Raw genomic sequence first — 22,962 nt, forward strand, 5'->3', positions numbered from 1 at the left:
AAAAAAAAAAAAAAAAAAAAAAAAAGAATTTTTTTTTCTAAAGTCCTATACGGGCCACAAACCCAGAAACACTGGCAATGGGTTCATCTGTCCATCCTTACAAGGTTGTCAGTTCTAGAACTGAGGTTACTGTAAGGTGGTGAACTTTCTCTGAACAGTACTTTATAATTCACATAAATTTACTGAGTGGTCTTGACTATAAACTCAGTTATAAAGATTATAATGGAAAAGCTTTGTCCTTATGTTTGAACAACTGCCCACACATGCTTTGCTCACTAAGATGACGCTGTGAGTATAAAGCTTTAAAATAACCTCAAGTTTTTGTTTTTGGAGAATGAAATTAAGTCTATGAAAATCTATGGTACACAGTAAGCCCAAAGTAGACAATATCATTAATATTTGGATGATTCATTTATTATCACTTATATTCTAATACTACTTTGGTATGGTAAAACTTTGGAGGAAAAGCAGGTTAGCTCATATAGCAAACAAGTGGTATTTCTTGGTTTTAAATTTAAATTTCTGATATGTAAATTAGATCAAAACAATATAAAAGCCTTCCTTCAATAAAATAGACTTTTTTTTTTTTTAAGAGCTTTTGTATAACCCCAGTGGTACAAGGTTTCTGAAGATCTGAAATGTTAATACTCAAGGGTTATATCCTTAAGAAGTACACTTTAATCCCAGCACTCAGGAGGCACAGACAGGTGAATTTCTGAGTTCGAGGCCAGCCTGGTCTACAAAGTGAGTACCAGGACAGCCAGGGCTACACAGAGAAATCCTGTCTCAAAAAACAAACAAACAAACAAAGCACACTTTGTTCAAAAATTTAGTTGAGAAAATACACATATATACAGAAGCCTTTTTAAAATATGATAAACCTTTACTGCAAGATCTTGACATCAAAAATAGTTCAAATGTATTCAGAATCAGACCTCGTGAAGGAGTAAGATGGAGTCAGCAATAGCATAGTGCAAATAGCTAACCTTTGTGTAAAACCCACTAGGCTTTCCTCTCATTTTCATCATAACCCTATGTTGGAGATTGGTTCTAATGCTTTGATTTAATCAGGAACCTATGTGTCCAAACGCTGAAGGTCCTTGTCCCTAGTTGGTTTTGATCAATTAATAAAGATGCCAGTGGCCATTGAATGGGCAAAGGGAGACAGGGTGGACCTTTAGATTTGTACAGGCTAGAAACTAGGAAAAAGGATACAGAGAATCAATTGCCCATGACTTTGGGACGTGCAGGGAGAAAACCAGCCAGCCATGTGAGAATTTGGGTGGGTGGCCACTGGCCACTTCCCAGATTGGGCCTTGCACCTGGAGTAGCAGAAGAATGTTTAGGAGTACCCAGGCTTTTTAGCTGGTGCAGCCGGACGTGGTGGCGCATGCCTTTAATCCCAGCACTCGGGAGGCAGAGGCAGGCGGACTTCTGAGTTCGAGGCCAGCCTGGTCTACAAAGTGAGTTCCAGGACAGTCAGGGCTATACAGAGAAACCCTGTCTCGGGGGGGGGGGGGGGGAAGGGGGGGGCCCCCCCGGGGGGGGGGGGGGGGTTTCCATTTTTTTTTTTTTTTTTTTCCATCTTATTGTTTGTATTTTGGCCATTGTGGCCATGTGTTACATAAGGCAGATACCAAGTGGCTCTTTAAATATAGTTGTGTTAGTCTTCCATTCTTGAATCTAAAGAGTTCCTGGGCAGGTGGCTCAAATCGTGCAACCCACTGGAAGCACAAAGCAGTGTAGCTAAAGTTACACTGTGTCACTATAAATCATTTTACAGTGAGTGAGGGCCCATGCTCACTGTTATCCATCTGAGAAGTAGTTAGTGGGTCTTCGTTTGGCAGTCTGACTTTACAGTCTATACTCCAACGACTGTGCTGTAACATCTCTCAATACCAGCTCTGATTTTAAAAAGCATAAGTGTATCTTTCCAACCTTAATCACCGTGGAATAAGAACTATCATTCAGCTCCTGTACATCTACGTTTTCAACTTATTTGGTTCCTTTCAACCTATAAACTACCCCTGGTTGTGAGTCACCTCACCACTATTTGCACCTATATCACAACATACACACACACACACACACACACACAGATACACACACACACCCCAAACAGGCAAAATGCACAAAACAAACTGTGGCTCAGTAAAAGAACAGTTAGGCACTTCACTTTCCCCTAACTACTGTCTTATCAAGCCTTCAGAGGCTCACTCAGCAACACTGCTGCTGCTGATAAGAAGGGCAGCACCTATCAGTATGGATGGCCATATAGCCACAATCTCAAAGTAAGGCCTGTAGCCTTTCCTCACCTCACAAGTGATGTGAAGAGCATAGAAATATGGTGTTAAAAACCATAGCAAGACAAATATGCAAATGAGAAAGTTTATTTATTCAGAAGACCCAGTCTATACAGACATACAAAAGTAATACAAGAAAAACATCCCCAAACACATAACAGATCTCATTTACAACATTATTTACACTTTGGGGCCCATATTAAAAGCCATGGGCCTGAGGTCAAGTTGACAAGAGAGTAGTCCATGATACCTCACTTGGGAAGCCGATGACCATGGCACTTCTACTACAAAACCTAAACAAAAGCGGGAAAGCCCTAGGAGGTACTGTAATGTGTACAAGTCTTAAGGCTGAGGCTTTTAGTGATTTTTAAAGATAATGACGTCCTCGGGGACAGAATGGTGTCCCTGGTAGTCACTGCCATCATGACACTTCTGTTCATGGTCGGCAGAGGAATCCCCACAGACAGCTCTTCTTACGTGTGGTGTTCCTGACACAGGAAAATCACTACTTTTTTGTGTGTTGTTTTGTTTTGTGGCAGTAAGGGACCCAGGGCCTGCGCATGCTAGGCAAGCCCTCCACCACTGAGCTGCACACCCAGCCCCTACACTGCCTTATGAAAGCAAAGCTGTCTCTAAGCACACAGCATTATAAGAATGTACTCCCTAAAGGTTAACAGATGCCCAGGATCCAACAGAAGCTGAAGCCAAGTCTCAGGACTCCCTGACGCCTCCTTCCTTTATTCCTGTTTAAATGCAAAGGCTGACAATTTCTGATTAGTAGTAAGATTTAACGCCTTTTGCTTTTTAGAAAGGTCCAGATTCTCCTTTGCTGTGTCTTCCTGGTTCTCCGGCTCACAGATCTCACCGACCACCCGTTTCCGCTTCTTCGCTTCGGCTCCATCGCTGGCAGTCTCTCCCCTGGCCTTGTTAGTCCACGCCTTTGAAAAACAGTGGGTGAGAGGTAAAGAGATTTTTATGCACGAAGAACGAAAATGGTCTACTTACTCTCATGGGTAATACTCTTATATACAGAACAGTAATTAGCATTTGAAATTTTAACTTTATTATTAAAGGTTCTAATGGTTAACAAATTTAAATTTCATATTCTTTGGAAGTAGTTGCATAGTAACCATCTGAAGAAGAGACAGATATCCATAATATTTAAGCAACTTTTAAAACTTAGTAGCAAATCCCCAATCAGGTTAAAAATTACAAAATAAATTTGAAAGATATCCTCAATATACACACAAATGGTTCATGGGTACATGGAAAGGCTCAGCATCGCTAATCACCAGGCTGCAAATCAAACTCACTAAGGTAATGTCCATGTGGGTAGGATGAGGAACACTTGTAATTTTTGACACTTGGGAGGCTGAGACAGGACTGTAAAGAGTTTAAGGGCAGTCAGCTACTTAATTAGATCCTGCCTCAAAACAACAATCATATATACTTGGGGGTTGAGGGGTGAACCAAAGAAGGAGAGAGTATTTTCCTTGGGCACCAAGGACACACATGGTGCACATATATACGTGTAGCCAAATACACATGCATGGACAGTTTTTTGTTTTCTTTTTTAAATTAAAACATAACACAATCAACAACTAGGCTCAACACTGTAACCTCAGTGCATGGGGGGGCGGGCAGGGGCAGGAGGATTGTCCAATGTTTAAGGCCAGCCTTCTTTACATAGTGAGTTCTAAGCCAAACAGGGCTACAGAGCAAGGCCCCATCACAAAACACAACAATCCCCAAAGCCATAATCATGGGATGAGAACACAGTGGAAGAGTGCCTGCCTAGCATTCACAAAGCCCTACATTCTATACACAGAAATACAAAACTCCCCCAAATTAAAACACACACACACACACACACACACACACACACACACACACAATCACAAGTTTTGTTAAGTCTCTTCCTCTTTTATAATAAATTCATTTATGTAAATTTATACAGAAACACCAAAATGCTAAAAAGACTCTAAAGGGGGCTGGAAGTGGTTAGGTTAGTTTCTAGCTTCTGGATCACACAATACCCATTCCTCCTAAAACCCAATCCATCAAAGCCAGTGCCTACACTGGGAGGTGCGTACACTCGTACAGTGAGGAGATGAAGTCTGAGGTTTACCTGGCACACTGCCCACATTCCTTTCCCTTTCTCCCCAAACCTGACAGAGGCTAGCCAGCTACCCATCCTCCTCTTTGTATGAAAGGTTGGACCAAAGCACCAAACTCTCCCAGCCAAACATTACTCTCATGTAAGTAGATAGCATTCAATTCTTTTCTACTTTCATGGACTTGAGAGTACTAGTTTAAAATATAAGTTAAATTCCTTTTCCCTTATTAATTTTTCTTTTTGCTTTCAGCTCATAACTAAAGTATCTTTTACTTAGGGGCAGATGGCAGTTCCCTAAGGACTCACAGTTAGCACACTGCTGGCTTCTAAAGCCATCCGTAGGTGCTCAGTAACACCCACAAGTCTACTTTGTCAAACTCATCCACATCTAATTTCCTCTGGACCAAGACTTTGTTTGTTTTTCGAGACAGGGTTTCTCTGTGCAGCCCTGGCTGTCCTGGAACTCACTCTATAGACCAGGCCGGCCTCGAACTCAGAAATCCGCCTGCCTCTGCCTCCCGAGTGCTGGGATTAAAGGCATTACACCACCATGCCTGGCTCTCACCAAGACTTTTTTGATGTATTCAATTTTCCAAAGAAAAAGATGTTTCTATAAGAACTCTTTAAACCTGGGAAGCCCAGCAAGATCTCATCTCAGCATAACAAACTTACCTTCCTTTCTTCAGCGGACAGGACTCTAAATCGTACCATTCCCTCTTTTATTATGTCTGCTTCATCTGAAATGTCAGGGTTGTCGGACAAAATTTGACTTCTATTTTCTTCCAGCCACATCTGGAACCCAGTCTTTGGCCTAAAGTAATAACATGAAAAAATTTATACTGAATATATTATTTAAAGTGTCACATGACATTTCAAATTAGTAGTTAACCGTCAGCTTTTCACTACTCATACAAAGTAAGGGAGACACAACTGTACGAGCTAACAGTGTCCATACCACTGTCAACAGCCTGGAGACTGCAGGCTCAGTGAGCTGAGGGAGGGTCACTCACCCTCCATGGACCAGTATAGAATCACGGACCCTGCATCTTCAGCTCTTGTGTAGCTATAGTTCATGACCTCCAACCTCTCTGAGACCCTCTGGCCTAACACAATCCCTCTGGCTGTCATTCACAGGCTCTCGCCATTTAGCAAGCAGCTCTGTGAAAGCTGGCTGACTTCTCTTCCGCCCTTCTCACCCCCTCACCCTCCTCACGTCTGACCCGGGTTCTTCCTGCACCATTATTTGGGAAAGCACGGTCAAAGCACACTTGTAAAATTGATTCCATTCTATTCTACCTTCTCCACAAACTGTGTTTAGGTCATCAGAAGGCTTAATGAAAATAATCAAGTTTCTGAGCACTTGCTTCCATGCATTCTAAATGATTATAGATTATATATATATATATATATATATATACACACACATATAGCAAAACCCTATGATTTGGAAATAATCGATGTCTCAGTTGAGATGAAACAGCCCAGTTTGAGTACACAGGGTAATAGGATGAGACTGAACAGCTAAGCAGCCTGACAACAGAGTCCCTGCTTAGTCCACCTGCCTCCTACCATTCAGAAGCTGAATAGACTCTACATATTAGCCTGAATGAACGACACAGGTAGGTACAATTAAATTTTTATTTTTAATTAATTTTGAACAGGGTCTGTGTAGCTCCGGCTGTCTTGGTACTTACTCGCTTTGTAGACCAGACTGGCCTTAAATTCAAAGACAGCCAGCAGCTGCCTCTGCCATCTGAGTGCTGGGATTAAAGGCATGTCAGCAGGCAGCTGGGACACTGCATCTCAAACACAGAGCTCCTCTACATACTCACCTTTGGTTTTCAGAGTTTTGAAGGCACACAGCTGGAGCGTCAGATGACGAGCTTTTAGGATTTTCTTTTACTTCCTCAGTCTTATCAGTCTGTGGAGTTCTTTTCTGGAAATAGGATACTGCAGATGCCTATGAAAACAAACAGGTGTGTGAGTCTGGGGGCAAAAATACAAATATTTTAAAAGGTGGGGGGGGGGGTCGGGGGTCTAGGCTAAACCAAGATGGAATGCACTCCCTTGCTACATAACCAGTGATAAACCAGGCACCCCGTCTCTCCCAGAACAGAACGCACGAGGCTCACCAAAGCAGTACCTGCTTAGACCTTGGCTTGGGAATGAGAGGCTTTATAACTGGAGATTTTTCATTATTTTCCACTCGATTAAAAGAAGTGGACTTCCTGGATGATTTGTTCATACTGTCTAAAATATTAGCTGAGCGTGTTGAATTCGCTGATGCGGCTGGTTCTTTGGAATTGACTACCTAAAGAGAAGAGAACGCCATATGTGAAGAAGAAAACAACTCCACTGTGGTATCCCTTTTGGAAATGAATTCATCATGGAGTACAACCCAAACAGACTGAAACAAGTTCTCCCAAACACCACATGCCAAGGACAGACAGGGAGAAGTCCTGTCTCAAGTCCCCAGCACTGGGTATTCAGAACTAAGTAGGACACAAGCGCTGAAATCAGATGGGAATGGCTTACAGATGTCTTCACAGTGACCCGTCTTTAATCCCCCAGAATCTAAGGAGTTCATCTGGAAACATCTTTGCATGGGTAATATTCAATCAGCAAAGATCACTGGTTACCTTGAAGGGGTTTACCCGTCCTTGGCTGCTAGAGGAAACTGCACCTGTTACAAAAAGAAAGTGCAATAGTGTTGGGTCTTTTCTTTTTTTTTTTTTTTAAATCAAGACAACTTCTGACTTTCACAATACTAAATAGAATATTTTAACCTGTATTATATGAAAGCAAAGGTACTTTTGGAGACAGGATCTCACTATGTCCATGTGACCGGCCTGGAACTGCTATGTAAACCAGGCCGGCCTTACAGAGGCTTCCCTGCCTGTCTCTCCAGCGCTAGTATTCAAGGCACGCCCTTCCATGCCCAGCCCCACATAACTTTAAAACAAATACAGACGATATCTTTCCTCCTTCCAAGCTGGAATAATATTAAATGTGAACTGTCCCAATTTGCTGCTGTGAAACATACCAGTGTGTAGACCCCTTCTCCCCTGACCATGCAACAGTGATGGTTAGTAATGTCCACCTTGTCAAGGAAACACCTACTAATGCCTTTCTCCCCATCGCCTGACAGTTACCCTTCTTCATTCACTTGTTTCTCAACTTAAAAACAAAAACAAAGCAGGCTCTTTGCACTTCCAAATATCATCTTTCCTTACAACCCTACCCAACTTTTCAAATCCCACTGACATTACTATTGTTTCCTCCTTCCCATACATTTCTCCACACTATGGTATGAGGTCTAGCCCTTCTACACAACAGCTCAAGCCCCCAACCCACTTCTGTGTAACCAAACATGATAGCTACTTTCTGCCCCCTTTGAGACCTCTCAATGGCTTTCTATATAGTGGTCTCTTCAATATTTTCTCCTCCCTTGACTTTGTAGACACTACATCCCAGACTTAGCCCTTTGCCTCTGGACCAGTGATCTCTTCCAGAGCTTCCTCTCCTCTTGTACTTGCTTAAATGCTAGAAATCCCCTTAACTAGGGCATTATTTTCTTCTTACTTTACAATTATAATGAGTGCTTACCAGTGCCCATGGTATAAACTGTTCTACTAATGCCAGTGGTTTAACATTTATTTCATGAGGTTCTGAAGCAAATGCCTAACTATGTAACCCACTTAGCTAATGGTAATTCATCAGCTTCCCCTATGGACTTGCTTCCTTCTCTAGTGTTTCTGATGCTATGCTGTTCTTCATTCTGAACCATCTTCCACTTTAGAAATACCAACTCTACATTTTCTTTCTATTGTCACTACTCTAGCCCAAGCCAAACTTGGAATGCTTGGTAGCCTTATGCCCATCCCGCCTCCGTATCACGTGTGATGGTGACGATCCTGCTGAGAACCTACAGCAGCCTCCCAGGCATCTTAGAATGAAGACTGCAATTCTCAACACAGTCTGGAAAATCTTGTATATCCCTCCAAGACCCTACAGAACTGCTCTCTTCGTACCACACATACTGTTTGCTCTGCTCCTGTTCCCACCCACCACTCCCTTGCGGGCTGATTCATCTTTTAGTCTCTGCTGTTGGCATTCCACGAGAATGCCAGCAGGTACCTACCTTCTGACTGGATTGCAGCCACGGCTGTAAGCTACCAGCTGACATATATTTCCTACCTGATTTAAGAGCTGGTGTATCAGAGGAATTTGCACTTTGGAATAAGTTCTGCCCTAAAATTAAAATAAACAAAACAATGTAAGTGAGGACAATGAAGTCATCCTTGATATTCAACATCTAAACAGCAGAGATACCTTGAAAAGGCAAAGGGAACTCAATTTCTCTTAGCCGACCACAATGAAAGGCAATACTAATGATAGCTTCTGCTTACTTATTTATTTATGTATTTGTAAATTACTGTTGTTGGGGTTGGCGCTTTGTGCATATAGTGGTCAGAAGAGGACTTTGCAGACAGAGTCAGCTCTCTACCTTTCCGTGTGTTCTGCAGGTGAAGAAGCCCAGCACCCCATGGCAGGCACCGTCATCTGCTGAGCCTCCTTATCTTTCACTGATTTGAAAACATGTCTCACCATGGTTATGTGACTCTGGTTTTTCTTCAGAAACAGTGTCCTCTCTGTCCTCAGCATCTTCAACTTGACTTCTGACCCGTGGCCGACTCCATTCTGTAGTGGTGTTTCTGTAACTGATGGGTCATAGTATTATACCATAAGAAACATACGCAAAGACCAAGACATATTCATATTCAAGACAGTAAGGAAAATTCAAATAGTTGGTGTTCTTTTACCCAGCATTCAGTCTTTCTCTGAAATCCTCTTCTTTCTCTTCTTCTGACTGGGTTTCTGCCAACTCAGCTGCCTTTTCTGCAGCAAGTTCACTTAGTTTCTGAGCCAATATTAATTTCCGAGAGCGAGAAGCATATTTAATGGCTAAATGCACGGCGTTTTGAGTCATTAGATCTGCAAGTTCCACACAGCGGAATTCTCGTTCCAGTTTACAAGACAGCTAATTAGAGGAGAATCAAAATCAAATCATGTTAAGTCAAACTTAAGGAAAGGAAAGAAAAGAAAAGAGGAGGAAAAAAGAGAAAAGGAAAGACTGACAGGACTAGTGAAATGAAAGCCGTCTGGGTGTGCTACCTAATGCTTCTAAAATGCACATTGTACAACTATAAAATGAAAGTACCTTTGTTTTGAGAAGTATCTTATAATTAATGGTGTGTTGGCTTGCTCAACAGTATTCCTTAGTGGCTTAAAAGAACAGTGCATTTACAAATAGCTTAGATTCAATGAGATGTGACATACTTCAGATGTAAAGTGCATGAGAAGACAACTGCTCAAAACTCAAATGTAATTTTCCTAACTGTTTTTCCAGTTGCCACTCATCACAGTAGGGCAGGGAATTTTAAAAAGTGAATTAAAACAAAAAGCAGTTACTATTTGCTCAGAACTAAACAACAAATGCTACTAAGCAAATTTGGATGGAAAAAGTAGACATGTCTAAAATTTCATGTATATTGTCTATGATCTTCAACTACCAGAAATAGCTATACAACTTCTAAATTAACATTTGCACTTTTTATGTCTATAATATAAAATGAAGGGTATTCTGGGACAGGAGGGTTGACTCAGTGATTAAGAATGAAGGGCTCAGCTGGGCAGTGGTGGTGCACACCTTTAATCCCAGCACTTGGGAGGTAGAGGCAGATTTCTGAGTTTGACGCTAGCCTGGTCTACAGAGTGAGTTCCAGAACAGCCAGGACTACACAGAGAAACCCTGTCTTGAAAAACAAAAGCAAACAAACAAACAAAAAAAGAATGAAGGGCTCTGGTAGGCAACAGCAGGGCAAATATGGTTTGGCAGGCCTTGCCCTACCCATTTCCCTCTTCCTTGCTAAAGCTGGCCACCAAGGTCTATTCTCTTACTTGACTACTTCCTTCTCCTGAGGCTAATAACCAAGGTCTAGCTATCAAAGTATTGAATTCCAGCAATCAGGAGCCCTTGGTTCACCTAATTTACATGCCCAACCAAAACAACCCAAATCATCCTAACAGGGGTTTGTTTCTCCTTTTTCCTTTATAAACTGCCATTTGTGCAGGGGTCACATCTGTCTCATTTCTATCCAGAGGCAGTCCTTCCAGGGCAACATATACCTTCTCCCTCACCCTTGTTCCTCTTCCTTTCCCCCCTCATGTTCTGCCTCCTGTCTTTGTCTCCTATTCCTTGCCCTTTGTCCCCATGTAGCAAATAAATCCCCTTTGTGCTGAGAACTTGGTCTTAGGGCATCCTGTGTCAGTTCCAGTTTTTTCAAAGAACATTTGCTGCTCTTGGAGAGGGCCTAGGTTCTATTCCCAATACCCACACAGTGGCTCCTCACTGCCCAGAACTCCACTTCCAGGATACCTAATACCCTCTTCTGTCCTCCCCGATCACCAGGCATGCACATGATGCATGTACATACATGCAGACAATTACTCATAAAGTAAATACAAATCTTTGCAATAGAACAGGAGGAGATGAGAGGAACATTCAGTTAAAGCATTAGAAAATACTCGCTTTTCTCTTTGGATTGAATTGACAATCCAGCACATGACAACTTGAGCTCAAAGTAAGTTTTCGCCGCTCTGAGGGACACTAGGGGTCTTATGACTCATGGTGCAGGAGCACTTGTAATTTATACACCTGCCCTATGAGGACGAAGCCCTGCATCTTCACCCGAGCCTCCTCAAGACTATTGGCATTATTCAGAAGGACCACTTCTAAGCAAGGCAGAACTCTGACTCAGAGGGCAGCGTCGCTCTTGCAGTGGCTGGAATAAATTAAGGTCACTTCCCTCAAAGGTCATCAGTACCATCCAGGAGAGGACATGGGATTACACTCCTTTCAATAAATAAAAGCTTGAAAGGAGGATAATGAACCTTAAGAGACTCTGCTTCACAGAGAAATGTAGTGAAGAATCCAGGGCAGCAAACCCAGCCACTGGTGATGATAAAAGGCTGGGAAATCCAGAACTGTCCAAGCTTGATCTCCAACAGTCCACACCTAAACTCTGTGGCAGAGATGAGTAAGAGTCCCAACAATGGCTCACACACACTTGCTAGTCACCTGGAGCATCAGCTGATGCCCAGTGAATAGGCACAACCCTAGAAAAGCTTACTCGCCCAGCCTTAGCTATAGGGAAATAGTTCAAATATTTTAACTGTACCATCAAAGGTGAGATAGAAATTTTAAGAGAAAAAGTACAATTTATGTAATCTAGAAGGTAGAATTTAGTCTTTATTTACATATATTTAAGAAGTTCTACCTAGGGCTGAGAATGGAGTCACATGCCTTTACTCACTCGGGAGGCAGAGGCAGGCAGATCTCTGAGTTCAAGGCCAGCCTTGTTTACAGAGCAAGTTCCAGGACAGTCAGGACTACATACAGTAAACCTGTTTCAAAAGAAAAATTTTTCTCAACCTAAGAAAATAATTAAACTTTAATTTTTCAACATATTTTACTCACCGCAAGCATTTTCATTAAGAGTTCCTGCTGTTCTTTTACTGCCTGGTTTTTAATGCTCTCCTCATAATCATAACCATTTTTAGCCAAGTAATCAAGGTAATTGTGAAACAGAACCGAATGCCAAAATTGTTCCTGGAAAATGAATAGAAGTACATAAAACTGAACATCTCTTTAATACTGGGCAAGTGTTAGATGTACCTTAAGATACCAGCTTTAAATATTTTCTGAAACCTTCCTTACTATATACAGTTTTACTTTACAATTTGAATCTCAATGTGCTATAATAGCTTAGCTTTATGTTCTAGCCTTTTAAAAAAGGTATTTCTGTGTATATGTATAGCATTCTTATTTCCTATATGACTCGTCCGCAGAGGACTTTGTAAGCCAATGCTGTAGATGGTTTACTTCCTAACTATCATAACTAATTGCACGGTTTCAAACGCCTTTAAAACAACAGGGCTAGGTTAGAGGAGGATGAGTTTATGGTCAGTGTAGAGGGCTTACCGACCCTACCAGGGGAGCTCTGCCCCTGGTGAGGGCCTCCCAGTCAAAGCCATTTCCTCAGCAGAAAGTCCTGAAAGCTGTGACAGCAACCACATGACGTGGCCTTGTGATCAAAAGACCTACTGCATTATTTATTTAATCATAGTGTAGTAATATCCAACACTGATACTGTGATGATCCAAAATCTTCTGTGTAATAGGAATTTAGTTTCAAATGTAGAGGATTAAGGCATCCACATACCTCCATTTGGCCTTTCTCTGTTGAAGTCTGACAGTAAGGAAGCTTAAAAGGTAATATAGCTACAGCAGGTCGTGGAAGGGTGGGAGGAAACCGAGAACCTTTACAAGGGATGCACCTGTCAGTTAATAAAAAAAAAGGCCCACACTAAAGACTTTACAATATCACAAAAACTGCTAAAATAAAACCTTTTCACAAATTAGGAACTATGAATAGTAATACTATTTTAATAGGCCTTTGGGTTTGAAACTGTTTATAAAAACAATCCTAATAATATTAAATGCTCACCAGAGACATTAAAAAGAAGCCACACCCACAAATGCCGTTCACACGATATATGCCCCTTTGTCATGAGATGTGAACCTTTCCTTTATTGTGTGATAATACAATAAAAACACAAGTGTGAGCCAGCTGTGGTGGCAGTCAGAAGGCAGAGGCAGGTGGATCTCTGAGTTTGAAGCCAGTCTGGTCTACAAAGTGAGTTACAGGACAGAGAAACCCTGTCTCAAACAAACAACCAACCAAACAAACAAATTAAAACCTTACCACCACCGAAACACCACAAATATGGTTTCAAAGTTCTAATTTTTTGGAACATACGATCTTATTTTCTTTCTTCTCTTTTATAGTTTTATAGAGACTATGGCACAGAGCATGAATATTGCTCTGTGAAAAAATCTGCTGTGGTAACTGCCACACACTTACTCACAGGCACCTCAATGAGACTTGGTGAATGAACAAGGCAGAATATATGCATTCACAGAGAAAGAACACACAGACGAGCCACTGACAAGCAAGAACACTAGTGTCCGTCTGAGCAGTCTGCCTAGAAAGGATCCAGTCTTTTAACCTTTCCCAGCTCAAATACTTTATGAATGTTTAAACTATTTGGAGTAGAAAATGTGAAAGGGTGAACCATATTACTAAGGAGGCAAAGTTACTTCAATTGTCTTTCAAACTGATCACAAAATTTGTTTTGTAATTAGATTAAATGAAAAGTTGAAAAAAACAAAAACAAAAACAAACTTACTGTCTGCCCTGAATTGGCCAGACTCTCAACTGTCACCCTGATCTACAAACAGAGTTCCAGAACAGCCAGGGTCACATAGTGAGACCCTGTCTCAAAAAAAAAAACAAAAACAAAAACCACACACACACACACACACACACACACACACACACACACACACACACACAAACTTACAAAGTCATTTTGCCTTCCCAGCACTTCTGAGATGGGAACCTTCTGTCCTGAAGTTGAGGAGAATGCACAAAGTCTAAGTCTAAACATGAGCAGCAGGACCTGGCTACACAGCAGGCAGTCTGACTCAGGCACCGAGCTGTGGATCTGACACCTCACCACCTTTCAGAGCAACACAACCCACTCTATCTTTACCACAAACACCAAGAGCAAACAGAAGCCTTCAGAAGTTCTAATGAACTTTTCCGAGCAAGGACAGATTAAGTTTCTTAAACACAACAGTAGACTACTGAAGAAAGTAGTAGGTTTTCTTCCCTGGTCTTCAGCTATGGCTAGCCACACAAAGGAAATCAATCATCTCTACATGTGTGTAAATAAACAGTACAACACAGACAGGCATCGGGTACACAGCTCTTGGGAGGTGGCACACAGTCTCCACACTTGGGAGGCTGAGGCATAAGATCATGAATTTGAAGCCAGCCAGGCTCAAGTCCTCAAGCTCTCAAAAGAAGGAGGGGGAAGAAGCAATGACTAAGTAGCAGTTTCCAACCTCTGAAATAAAAATAACTTTATTTATTTAGAATAAAACTAAGATAAAACTAAGAAAACCATGAAAATACCCTATCTCAATGCACAAAACTAAATACAATTTTATTTTCATCTTCCCTTTCTGTTTTTGAGCCATAGTCACAATGGCCTTGTCATCCCAATTCTCCAATTGTAATGTAAAACTACATTTTCATAAGCAGACTTTTAGTACCCCAACCCCACCCCTCCAGGCCCCAGTTTTTTGAGACAAAGGTTCTCTGTGTAGCCCTGACTGTACTGGAACTCACTCTATAGACCAGGCCAACCTGGACTCAAGAGATAAAGATGTGAGCACCATCTCTACCCGACTTTGTTTGTTTGTTTTTGAGATTTATTCATTTTGTATAGGTAAGTATCATGTGTACCACATCCAAACCTCAAACCCATGAAGTTTAGAAGAGTCCCCTGGAACTGGAGGCTGTGAGCCACTATGCATGCAGTGAGTACTGGGAACGGAATCCAGGTTCTCTGCAAAAGCAACAAGTGCTCTCAAATGCTGAGCCATTTCCACAGACCCCATAAGCAGACTTCTCAGCATCTCAGTGTTTCACATGTGTACTGTATAAGACTACTCTAAATGTGGTAGCCCAAACCTTCAATTCTAGCACTCAGGGAAGTGAAATCAGGAGCTCAAGGCTATTCCTTATAACACAGTTGAGTTTAGCCCAGATACAGAAGACTCAATTTTAATAAATAATTTTTAAATTAAAAAAGTTATCTTTAACCTGAGTGTGGATCTGTACAAGTTTGTAAGGTGCCCAAGGTGGCTAGAAACCTGCACTGGATCCCCGAAGCTAGGGTCAGAGTTGTGAAGTGGCAACTTTACCACTAGTACTTGGAGGGCAAAACAGGTGGATCTCTGAGTTTGAGGGCATCCTGGTTTACATATTACAGTCTCAAATAATAAGATAAAACATTTAATAACAAAGAGAGTCATCTTGAGTAAGCACTTGAGAAGGTTCATGGGATCAAACTATAACCCACTGTTGATGTAATAGGAATTCTCTTGTTCAAACTAGTAATTAACTAGATTTCCAGGATTAGAAATAAAAGACATAAAGACATTTCTAAAGACAGCTAGGCATCCTAACACTGATTAAGAAGCTAACTAGTTTAGTCTCAAAAAACAAACGAAATCAAACCCAGGGTCTCATTACATAATCCTGGCTGACCCACAACTTGCTTTAAAGACTACAGTGACCTCAAACACAGAGACCCACTAACTTCTGCCCACTGAGTGCTGTGCCGCCACTCACAGAAGGTTTTTCTTTAAAAAATAAAAGCAATGCTTTTCTCTGTACTGTAGAAGGAATTCAGGACTGCCTGCATGTTAAACAAGCACTACTATATCCCCAGCCAACTAATATAGTTTATAATACCAAATATATTAACAATGGAATTCTACAGATTCTATACAGGCAAACATGGAAATAAGCATTAAAGCCTTTATGGCTTTTTACTAAATTCAATTTTGCACTGTCTAAAAAAAGACTATTTTCTCTCCTCAAATCCCTATAATGCCAACTACCACCTCCCCAACATTCTTGCTGTAGCCTTAAATCTACCTAGAGACGCCTAGAATACAGGAATCTCTGTTGCCTTACTTGGTCGCTAGACACCCATTCTGGATAAGTGGAATCATACAATATGCCGTCCTTTGATTTCTTCTACTAGTGTAATGTTTCAAGATTCATTTGCTTTATAAGCAAGCAATTTACACCTTTCCACAGCCCAATAATACAGATAGACCACACTTTAGTTTTCCCTTCACCAGTTGGCAGAAAATGAAAAGCAAATAAATAAAGGTATAGAGTCTCATATAAAAAGGAAGTTGCAGCCAGGCACACTGGTACAAGATCTTATCTCAACCTCTAACCATAAATTAATCAACTTTGTACCCTCTGTGATGGCCCACCTTAGCTGCTGGGGGTTTTCATGGATACCAACCACCCAGTAGTGATCAGACTTTCCTTTGCAGTGCTCTCTCATGTTACATACAGGAGTCCATGTATTCCCAAGCCCTCTGTTAAGCATTCGAACACAGCCTTCGGAATCCACGTAACACGGAGTACCTAAACACCGAGAACAAAGCCGTCAACCGACAAGGTTCTATTAAATAAACCTTTCAAAAATACATACCAAGGATTCTTTAATTTCAAAAGCTAAAGTTGGGGAAGATAATTCAGAGTTGCTTTCTGTAAAATTCATTTCCACAGAGACCCAAATAAAGAAAAACTCTGAATCTGTCTTAAATTTACTAAAAGGAAGCACGCGCACACACACACACACACACACACACACACACACACACACACACACACACACACACACTAACCTCCACTAGTTATGTCCTCTGCTGGAATATAACAGCAATTTTTAAAGAGCCTATTTAACTTTTTAAAAAAGTTTAAAAATATACACAAATGTACCTTTTAATCTCATTGTAGTACTTTTTAACAAGAAATTTTAGCATTTAATCCAATATAGCCAAAATATTATGACTTAAACATCAGATTCTTTTTATATTCTTTTTTTCAATACCGTCTTTCAAATTCAGCATTCTATATTCATAGCATAATCTCAATTCAAACTGGCCACATTTCAAGTGTTCAAGAGCCAATCACACATAGATTGAGCACAACTTTACAAACATCTTAATATGTATAAAATTAATGGGAAAAGACAAACTTATTAATGATTTGTATCTCTTCATTGCTATATAATAAAAAAACATTAGAAAAATATATTTTCTAGGGCTGGAGAATTGGCTCAGTGGTTAAGAGCACTTGCTATTCTTACAGAGGACTACAGTTTAGTTTCCAAACCCAGAGGTGGCTCACAACCACCTGTTAACTACAACCCCAGGGGACCCAATGTCCTCTTCTGGACACTTGGGCACATACATATACATAATTAAATAAAAAATAATAAAAATATAATTTTATATTATATTATATAATTTTCACCAGAATTCTCATGAATAGTGAAACAATCATGATTCTGCCAAACAACTAAAGTTTTGATCCATATTAAAATGGAAAATTTAAATATAGGGTATTTTTAAATTAATTAAGACTCAAGATAAGGAAATTATTTTCTTAAAATATGTCCTTAATATAAAGAAAGAAAATGATCTTGCCTTCAGCAGAGAACCCTAGCCACGTGAGGTAGGATTTCCGTGTGAGAGGAAGAGGGTCGCCATGTAAAACCTGTTTTTTCTTCCGCCCCAGCTCTAGTAGCTGAACTCCAAGGCACTGATCTCCATCAAGCCCTGTACCTAGAGAAATGCACATATGTATCAGGCACCAGGGTTACTCAGCCACAATCAAGTCTAAATTATTTTCTGTGAATTAACTTTGTGACACTTTTTGGGAGGTGGGGGGGTGTATCTTGAGACAGAGTTTCTCTAAGTTGCCCTGTCTTTCCTAGAACTCACCTGTAGACCAGGGATCTCAGAGATCCACCTGCTTCTGTTTCCCAAGTGCCAGGATTAAAGTCATGTGGTACCACAGCCCATGACACATTGTTAAAACAGCCCCATTTTCACGGCTAACCCATATGAGCAATCTTTCTGATACATTAGAAGCAGAAGAATATATTACACTGAACATCCGTGGAGACCACAGCCGGTACCATTACCCTGTTATACTGGTCTAAAGAAAACTGAGCAACGTGTGCCCATCACTTTCTGCTTCTCGATTGTGACTGGAATAATGACCAGCTAGTTTAATAAGCCCGATTGCCTCACATCCCCACCACAAGGGACTGTGCCAGAATAAACCATTTACCCTCCAGTTGGCTATATCAGGTGCTATGGAGACAGGGTTTCTCTGCATAGCCTTGGCTGTCCTGGGACTCTCTCTGTAGACCAAACTGGTTCTGAACAATGTCTCCTGAGTGTTGGGTTTAAAGGCTAGTGCTGCCACCACCTGGCTCAGTACATCACAGCAGAAAGAGAAACTAAAGCAGGGCCATTCAGAAATGGTTGAACACTCTGACGTAATCCCAAACCAAAATTCATTAACCATTTTTTATGAGACTAAAATAGCAAGTTTTACCATCAAGCATCTTGACACAGTTCAATCCCTATTTGATTCTTACTTGCTGAGGAATGATGTAGGAAAATAGTGTCTGTTTTCAATAATTAAACCATTATGTTTCTAGAAGAGTAGAAAACTTCCCGTGTACAGTAAATACACTGCATTCATAACACATACATTTTAGTCAAGCCGCTTCAGGTGGCTCTTTGGTGCTCAGTGGTGGAATGGCAGGCACTGTTCCAAGTGTGCATTTGGACATTCAGAACTCAGGCTGCAATGAAGTCACACCAACAGAGACAAACACTGCTACAAACACCTATTTTAAATTAATTTATGGTTGCATTTAGAAGGCTTTCACTGTTGCTAATTTTTGTTTGTGACCCATATAAACTCTCATGGACTTATGTTTCAAAAGATGGACGCCATGAAAGAGGAACAGCTAGCAGAAAGGTCCTAAGATAGAAATAAGGATAAGTGTTCACAGGACAGAGTGGCCAATGGTAAGAGACAATAGTAAGGCATGGAGATGACGAAGTTCAGATCCTGTTGGACCAGCAAAACACCTTCTTATAGCATGTAGCTTAATTGTTATCATAAAAATGAAGTTAGAGAAATTTCAGCAGAAAAGAGAGATGATCTAGCTTTTAAAAGATCATCCAGGAAAAAAAAAAAAGGGCTGGTAAGATGGCTCAGTGGGTAAGAGCACCTGACTGTTCTTCCAAAGGTGCAGAGTTCAGATCCCAGCAACCACATGGTGGCTCACAACCATCCTTAACAAGATTTGACTCCCTCTTCTGGAGTGTCTGAAGACAGCTACAGTGTACTTACATATATAATAAATAAATAAATCTTAAAAAAAAAAAAAAAAAATCATTCAAGCAACTATGCACAGAACAGACTGTAACACACCTAGCAGAGCCTACTGTGACCAGCACTGCAACATGACATGGCTGGGGGTTAGTTTATGAAATGAGATGAGGCAGCCTTGGAATGGGCTACTCACAGAACAAAACATGTTCTGACTATACTGATGAGTTCATGTGTTTATAGTTGTATGGCTGAGCATCTGTAAATATGAACTGTTAATAGACTAATTACTGAGGTGACCAAACTAAGCATAAACATTTGGGAAAAAATGTAAATGAGTTCAAAAGGCCAGTTAAAGCCTTTTGAACTACACAGATTTCAAGTGAGTAGTAACTGAATATGAAAATACAGAGACATGCTTATGAGATAGGGCTGGTATGCCAATTTAGAAAACACAGACATACATATTTAAAACCACATTTTAAAATAAAATCCCCTAAAGAAGTTTCTCAAATTGTTTTTGGGTGTTTATTTTTGTTTGTTCTGAGACAGTTATAGTTCCGACTGACCTGAGACTTTTCTGTAGACTAGGGTGGCCTTGAAAGCAGGAGATCTACCTGTCTCTCCTTCTCAAGTGCTGGGACTAAAGGTGTGCATCCCCACACATGGCTTTCAGACCGTATATTTGACATGAGTCATGATTATCAATTTGGAGTTGCAAGCAACATTTTCAAAGGTGAAATAAAAGAGTACACATTGTCCATGACACCTTTGTTTCAGTTACACTTGCAGATATGTACAAAACAGCAATGAAAAAAAAATCTATTTTTTATTGTAGCTATGCTGTCAGCAGACTGCAAGTTCCGACCTTTGGAGAGTACCAGGGAAGACAAGGCTAACTACAACTAAAGGCAAGCACAGGAGGAACCGAAGGAGAAAGAGTTGTTAGCAAGCGAAACAGTTGGACAAGAATGTCACATAAGGCAAGAGAGGACAGTACTTCCACCAGAGTGCTTAAAATAAAACAACCAACCAACCTTGATCACTGACCTTGCTACAGTCTGTGTTAACAGACGGGTGGGGAATGAAGACAGAAAGCAAGGAAAGGGAGGTCCCAACGTCTGAAAGTCACTCCTAGCTGTTTTGGTCTTTTGCACTAGAAGTTGTAGGTTATTTCTGAGGTATTTAAACTGAACAATGTACTTGCCAAAAGATAAACTTTACACAAGCAAATAACCGAATTTTACCTTTGAATTCCCTCAGTAGTAATCTATACAGTGCAGCATCCTTATGTTTCTTGCTTAGCAATATCACAACATTTTCTAAAGTCAAAGACTACAATGATGAAAATACTTAGTAAATGCAAAAGAAGGTATTCAATCCAAAACAAAATGAGATATAACAACAACAAAAATTCAAGTAGTTTCATCTTACCAAAGTTAACTTAAGGTATGTTAAGGTACCATACCATATAAGACAAGGAAAGCCTACCTCTATGATAAACAATGCAAAGCTGTTCTCCGTGTCCTGCCATTGAGACCACAGGTCCAGGAAGGCAGAAGACTTCTTTCTGAACACCTCCAATAGTGAACAGTCGAAGGAGCAAGGCAGTGGTAGCGGCAGCGGCCCAGCCTAGGCCAAGGCATATGGCTTCGATGTCCTCATTCTGAGGCATATCTACTATCCACTCTTTGCTTGAATCCCAAGAACTGAAGTGCAAGCAGTGAAGCTTGCTAAAAAAAAATAAGACAAAACAGAAACGGCCACGTTTTCATGTGATCTTTTTTCCCTTCCCTGAAACAGGGTTCCTCTGTGTAACCCTGGCTTTGTAAAGTAGGCTGACCTAGAACTCATAGAGAGCCAACTGTCTCTGATCCTGAGTGCTGGGATTAAAGGGGTGTGCCCCTTAATATTTGTGATATTTTTATATATAATTAATCACAAATAGCAAGGTTTATTTTTCTATTTTACTATAACTGGGGGGTTTTTTGTTTTGTTTTTTCGAGACAGGGTCTCTCTGTGTAGCCCTGGCTGTCCTGGAACTCACTCTGTAGACCAGGTTGGCTTCGAACTCAGAAATCCGCCTGCCTCTGCCTCCCAAGTGCTGGGATCAAAGGTGTGCACCACCACACCTGGCTATAACTGTTTTTAAAGAAAATAATTATGAAATTCATTTGGGATGTGCATGTCTAGTACCAGGGACACAACCATTGCCTTGAAGATGATAACCAAAAACTATGACATCCCAAGCCCAAGAAATACATTTAAAATGATCTACATTGAGACTGTTAACTCATATTTTTAAAGAGTATTTGAAGATATAAGAACATGTCCATAAGATAATATTAAATGGAAAACTGGAGGTAAAGTCTATAAAGTGTTTCCATACCATAAGTGCACACAACATAACCAAGACTTTAAAAAGATACAAAGTATCAAAACCTTAAGCAACAATTCTCATTTAAAGAAAAAAAAAAAAGAATAAACATGAAAGACCAAAAAGGAGAGAAAGAAAAAGCAATCATTCTAAGGAAAACAAAAAGGATAACCATCATCAAACCATATAAACTAGTCCACAATCCACTAAGCAAAAAGAAAAACTTGACAAATATTACACTTTCAGGTTATCTTCCTTTGAAAATTTTCTTTTTCAAGAAAGATTTCAAATCTAACATATGGCAAACAAAAAACAAAACCCAACAAACAAATAAACAAACCAAGCCTGAGGCCAGCAGTTAACCAAAACTAGAACTGAATTAATTATAAAAAAATATAAAAATTTTTCAGATGATAAAATATATTCTATACTTTGTAGTATTTACAAATCTGTCACCTCATCAACCTGAAGTGTGGTTACATTTTATTGTATATAAATTATACTACAATAAACTAAATTTAAAGGAGGATTCATAGAGACAGATGTCAAGAAGGATACATATCAAACTATTAATTCTGTTTGTTTGTTTGCTTGTTTGTTTGAAATAGAGGGTTTCCTTGTAGCCCTGGGTATCCTGGAACTCTCACTTTGTACAGAGATGGCTTTGAACTCACAGATATCCTCCTGCTCTGCCTTTCAGGTGTTGGGATTAAAGGAGAGCATCACCACTGCCTGGCTCAAACTATTAATTCTAAAAGTATTCTAAAGGGGATTTTCTCTAGGGAATGAAGGGAACTTTCATTTTCTGAGTACTCTATGAATGTTACTATTATAATAGTAATAACTGTTACGATATGAAATGTAATTGCATCTCTTTTGTGTTATAAATTATATCCTATCATTTTCATGTGCAGAAGATGCAATGAGGAGACCACTAGAGCAAAACATATTGTGAGGTGTACAGGTGTTTACAGCCAATTCTAGTTTCTGGTACTCCATACTATAAATAATACAATTTGACCTAACAGTTCAACAATGCCAGATTCTCCCTATTTACCTTGCTAATTCATCAGCACTTTCACATGCCAACAAAATAGCTTCATGAGAAAGAGTTCCCATTGTGTAATTGAAAGCATTCGATAGATGTGTTGCATGATGGATGGAGGTATCATGGAACTCCACGTCTATGGCACTGTCTTGATCGTCATTATAGCAGCGAATAATCCCAACAGAGTTCCACACCTACAAG

At 40.3% G+C, this 22,962-nt stretch overlaps 1 protein-coding gene across 1 annotated transcript in view; it reads right to left on the minus strand.

Annotated features, from left to right (window-relative positions):
- Positions 1-2,454: 2,454 nt before the first annotated feature.
- The window catches only part of Wdhd1 (WD repeat and HMG-box DNA binding protein 1), a 34,051-nt gene continuing 13,543 nt past the window's right edge, over positions 2,455-22,962 (minus strand). The window contains exons 12-25 of the mRNA XM_029541636.1: positions 22,771-22,955; positions 20,828-21,069; positions 17,629-17,766; positions 16,405-16,561; positions 12,704-12,818; positions 11,960-12,091; positions 9,243-9,460; positions 9,028-9,140; positions 8,617-8,670; positions 7,059-7,102; positions 6,563-6,730; positions 6,252-6,379; positions 5,092-5,230; positions 2,455-3,241 (exon numbers count right to left, since the gene is read on the minus strand). Of these exons, the coding sequence (XP_029397496.1) occupies positions 3,041-3,241; positions 5,092-5,230; positions 6,252-6,379; positions 6,563-6,730; positions 7,059-7,102; positions 8,617-8,670; positions 9,028-9,140; positions 9,243-9,460; positions 11,960-12,091; positions 12,704-12,818; positions 16,405-16,561; positions 17,629-17,766; positions 20,828-21,069; positions 22,771-22,955 (2,034 nt within the window). The 3' untranslated portion in view covers positions 2,455-3,040. The remainder of the gene's footprint in view (positions 3,242-5,091; positions 5,231-6,251; positions 6,380-6,562; positions 6,731-7,058; positions 7,103-8,616; positions 8,671-9,027; positions 9,141-9,242; positions 9,461-11,959; positions 12,092-12,703; positions 12,819-16,404; positions 16,562-17,628; positions 17,767-20,827; positions 21,070-22,770; positions 22,956-22,962) is intronic.

The sequence above is a fragment of the Mus pahari genome, chromosome 8, assembly GCF_900095145.1.
Source record: "Mus pahari chromosome 8, PAHARI_EIJ_v1.1, whole genome shotgun sequence".
NCBI lineage: Eukaryota > Metazoa > Chordata > Mammalia > Rodentia > Muridae > Mus > Mus pahari.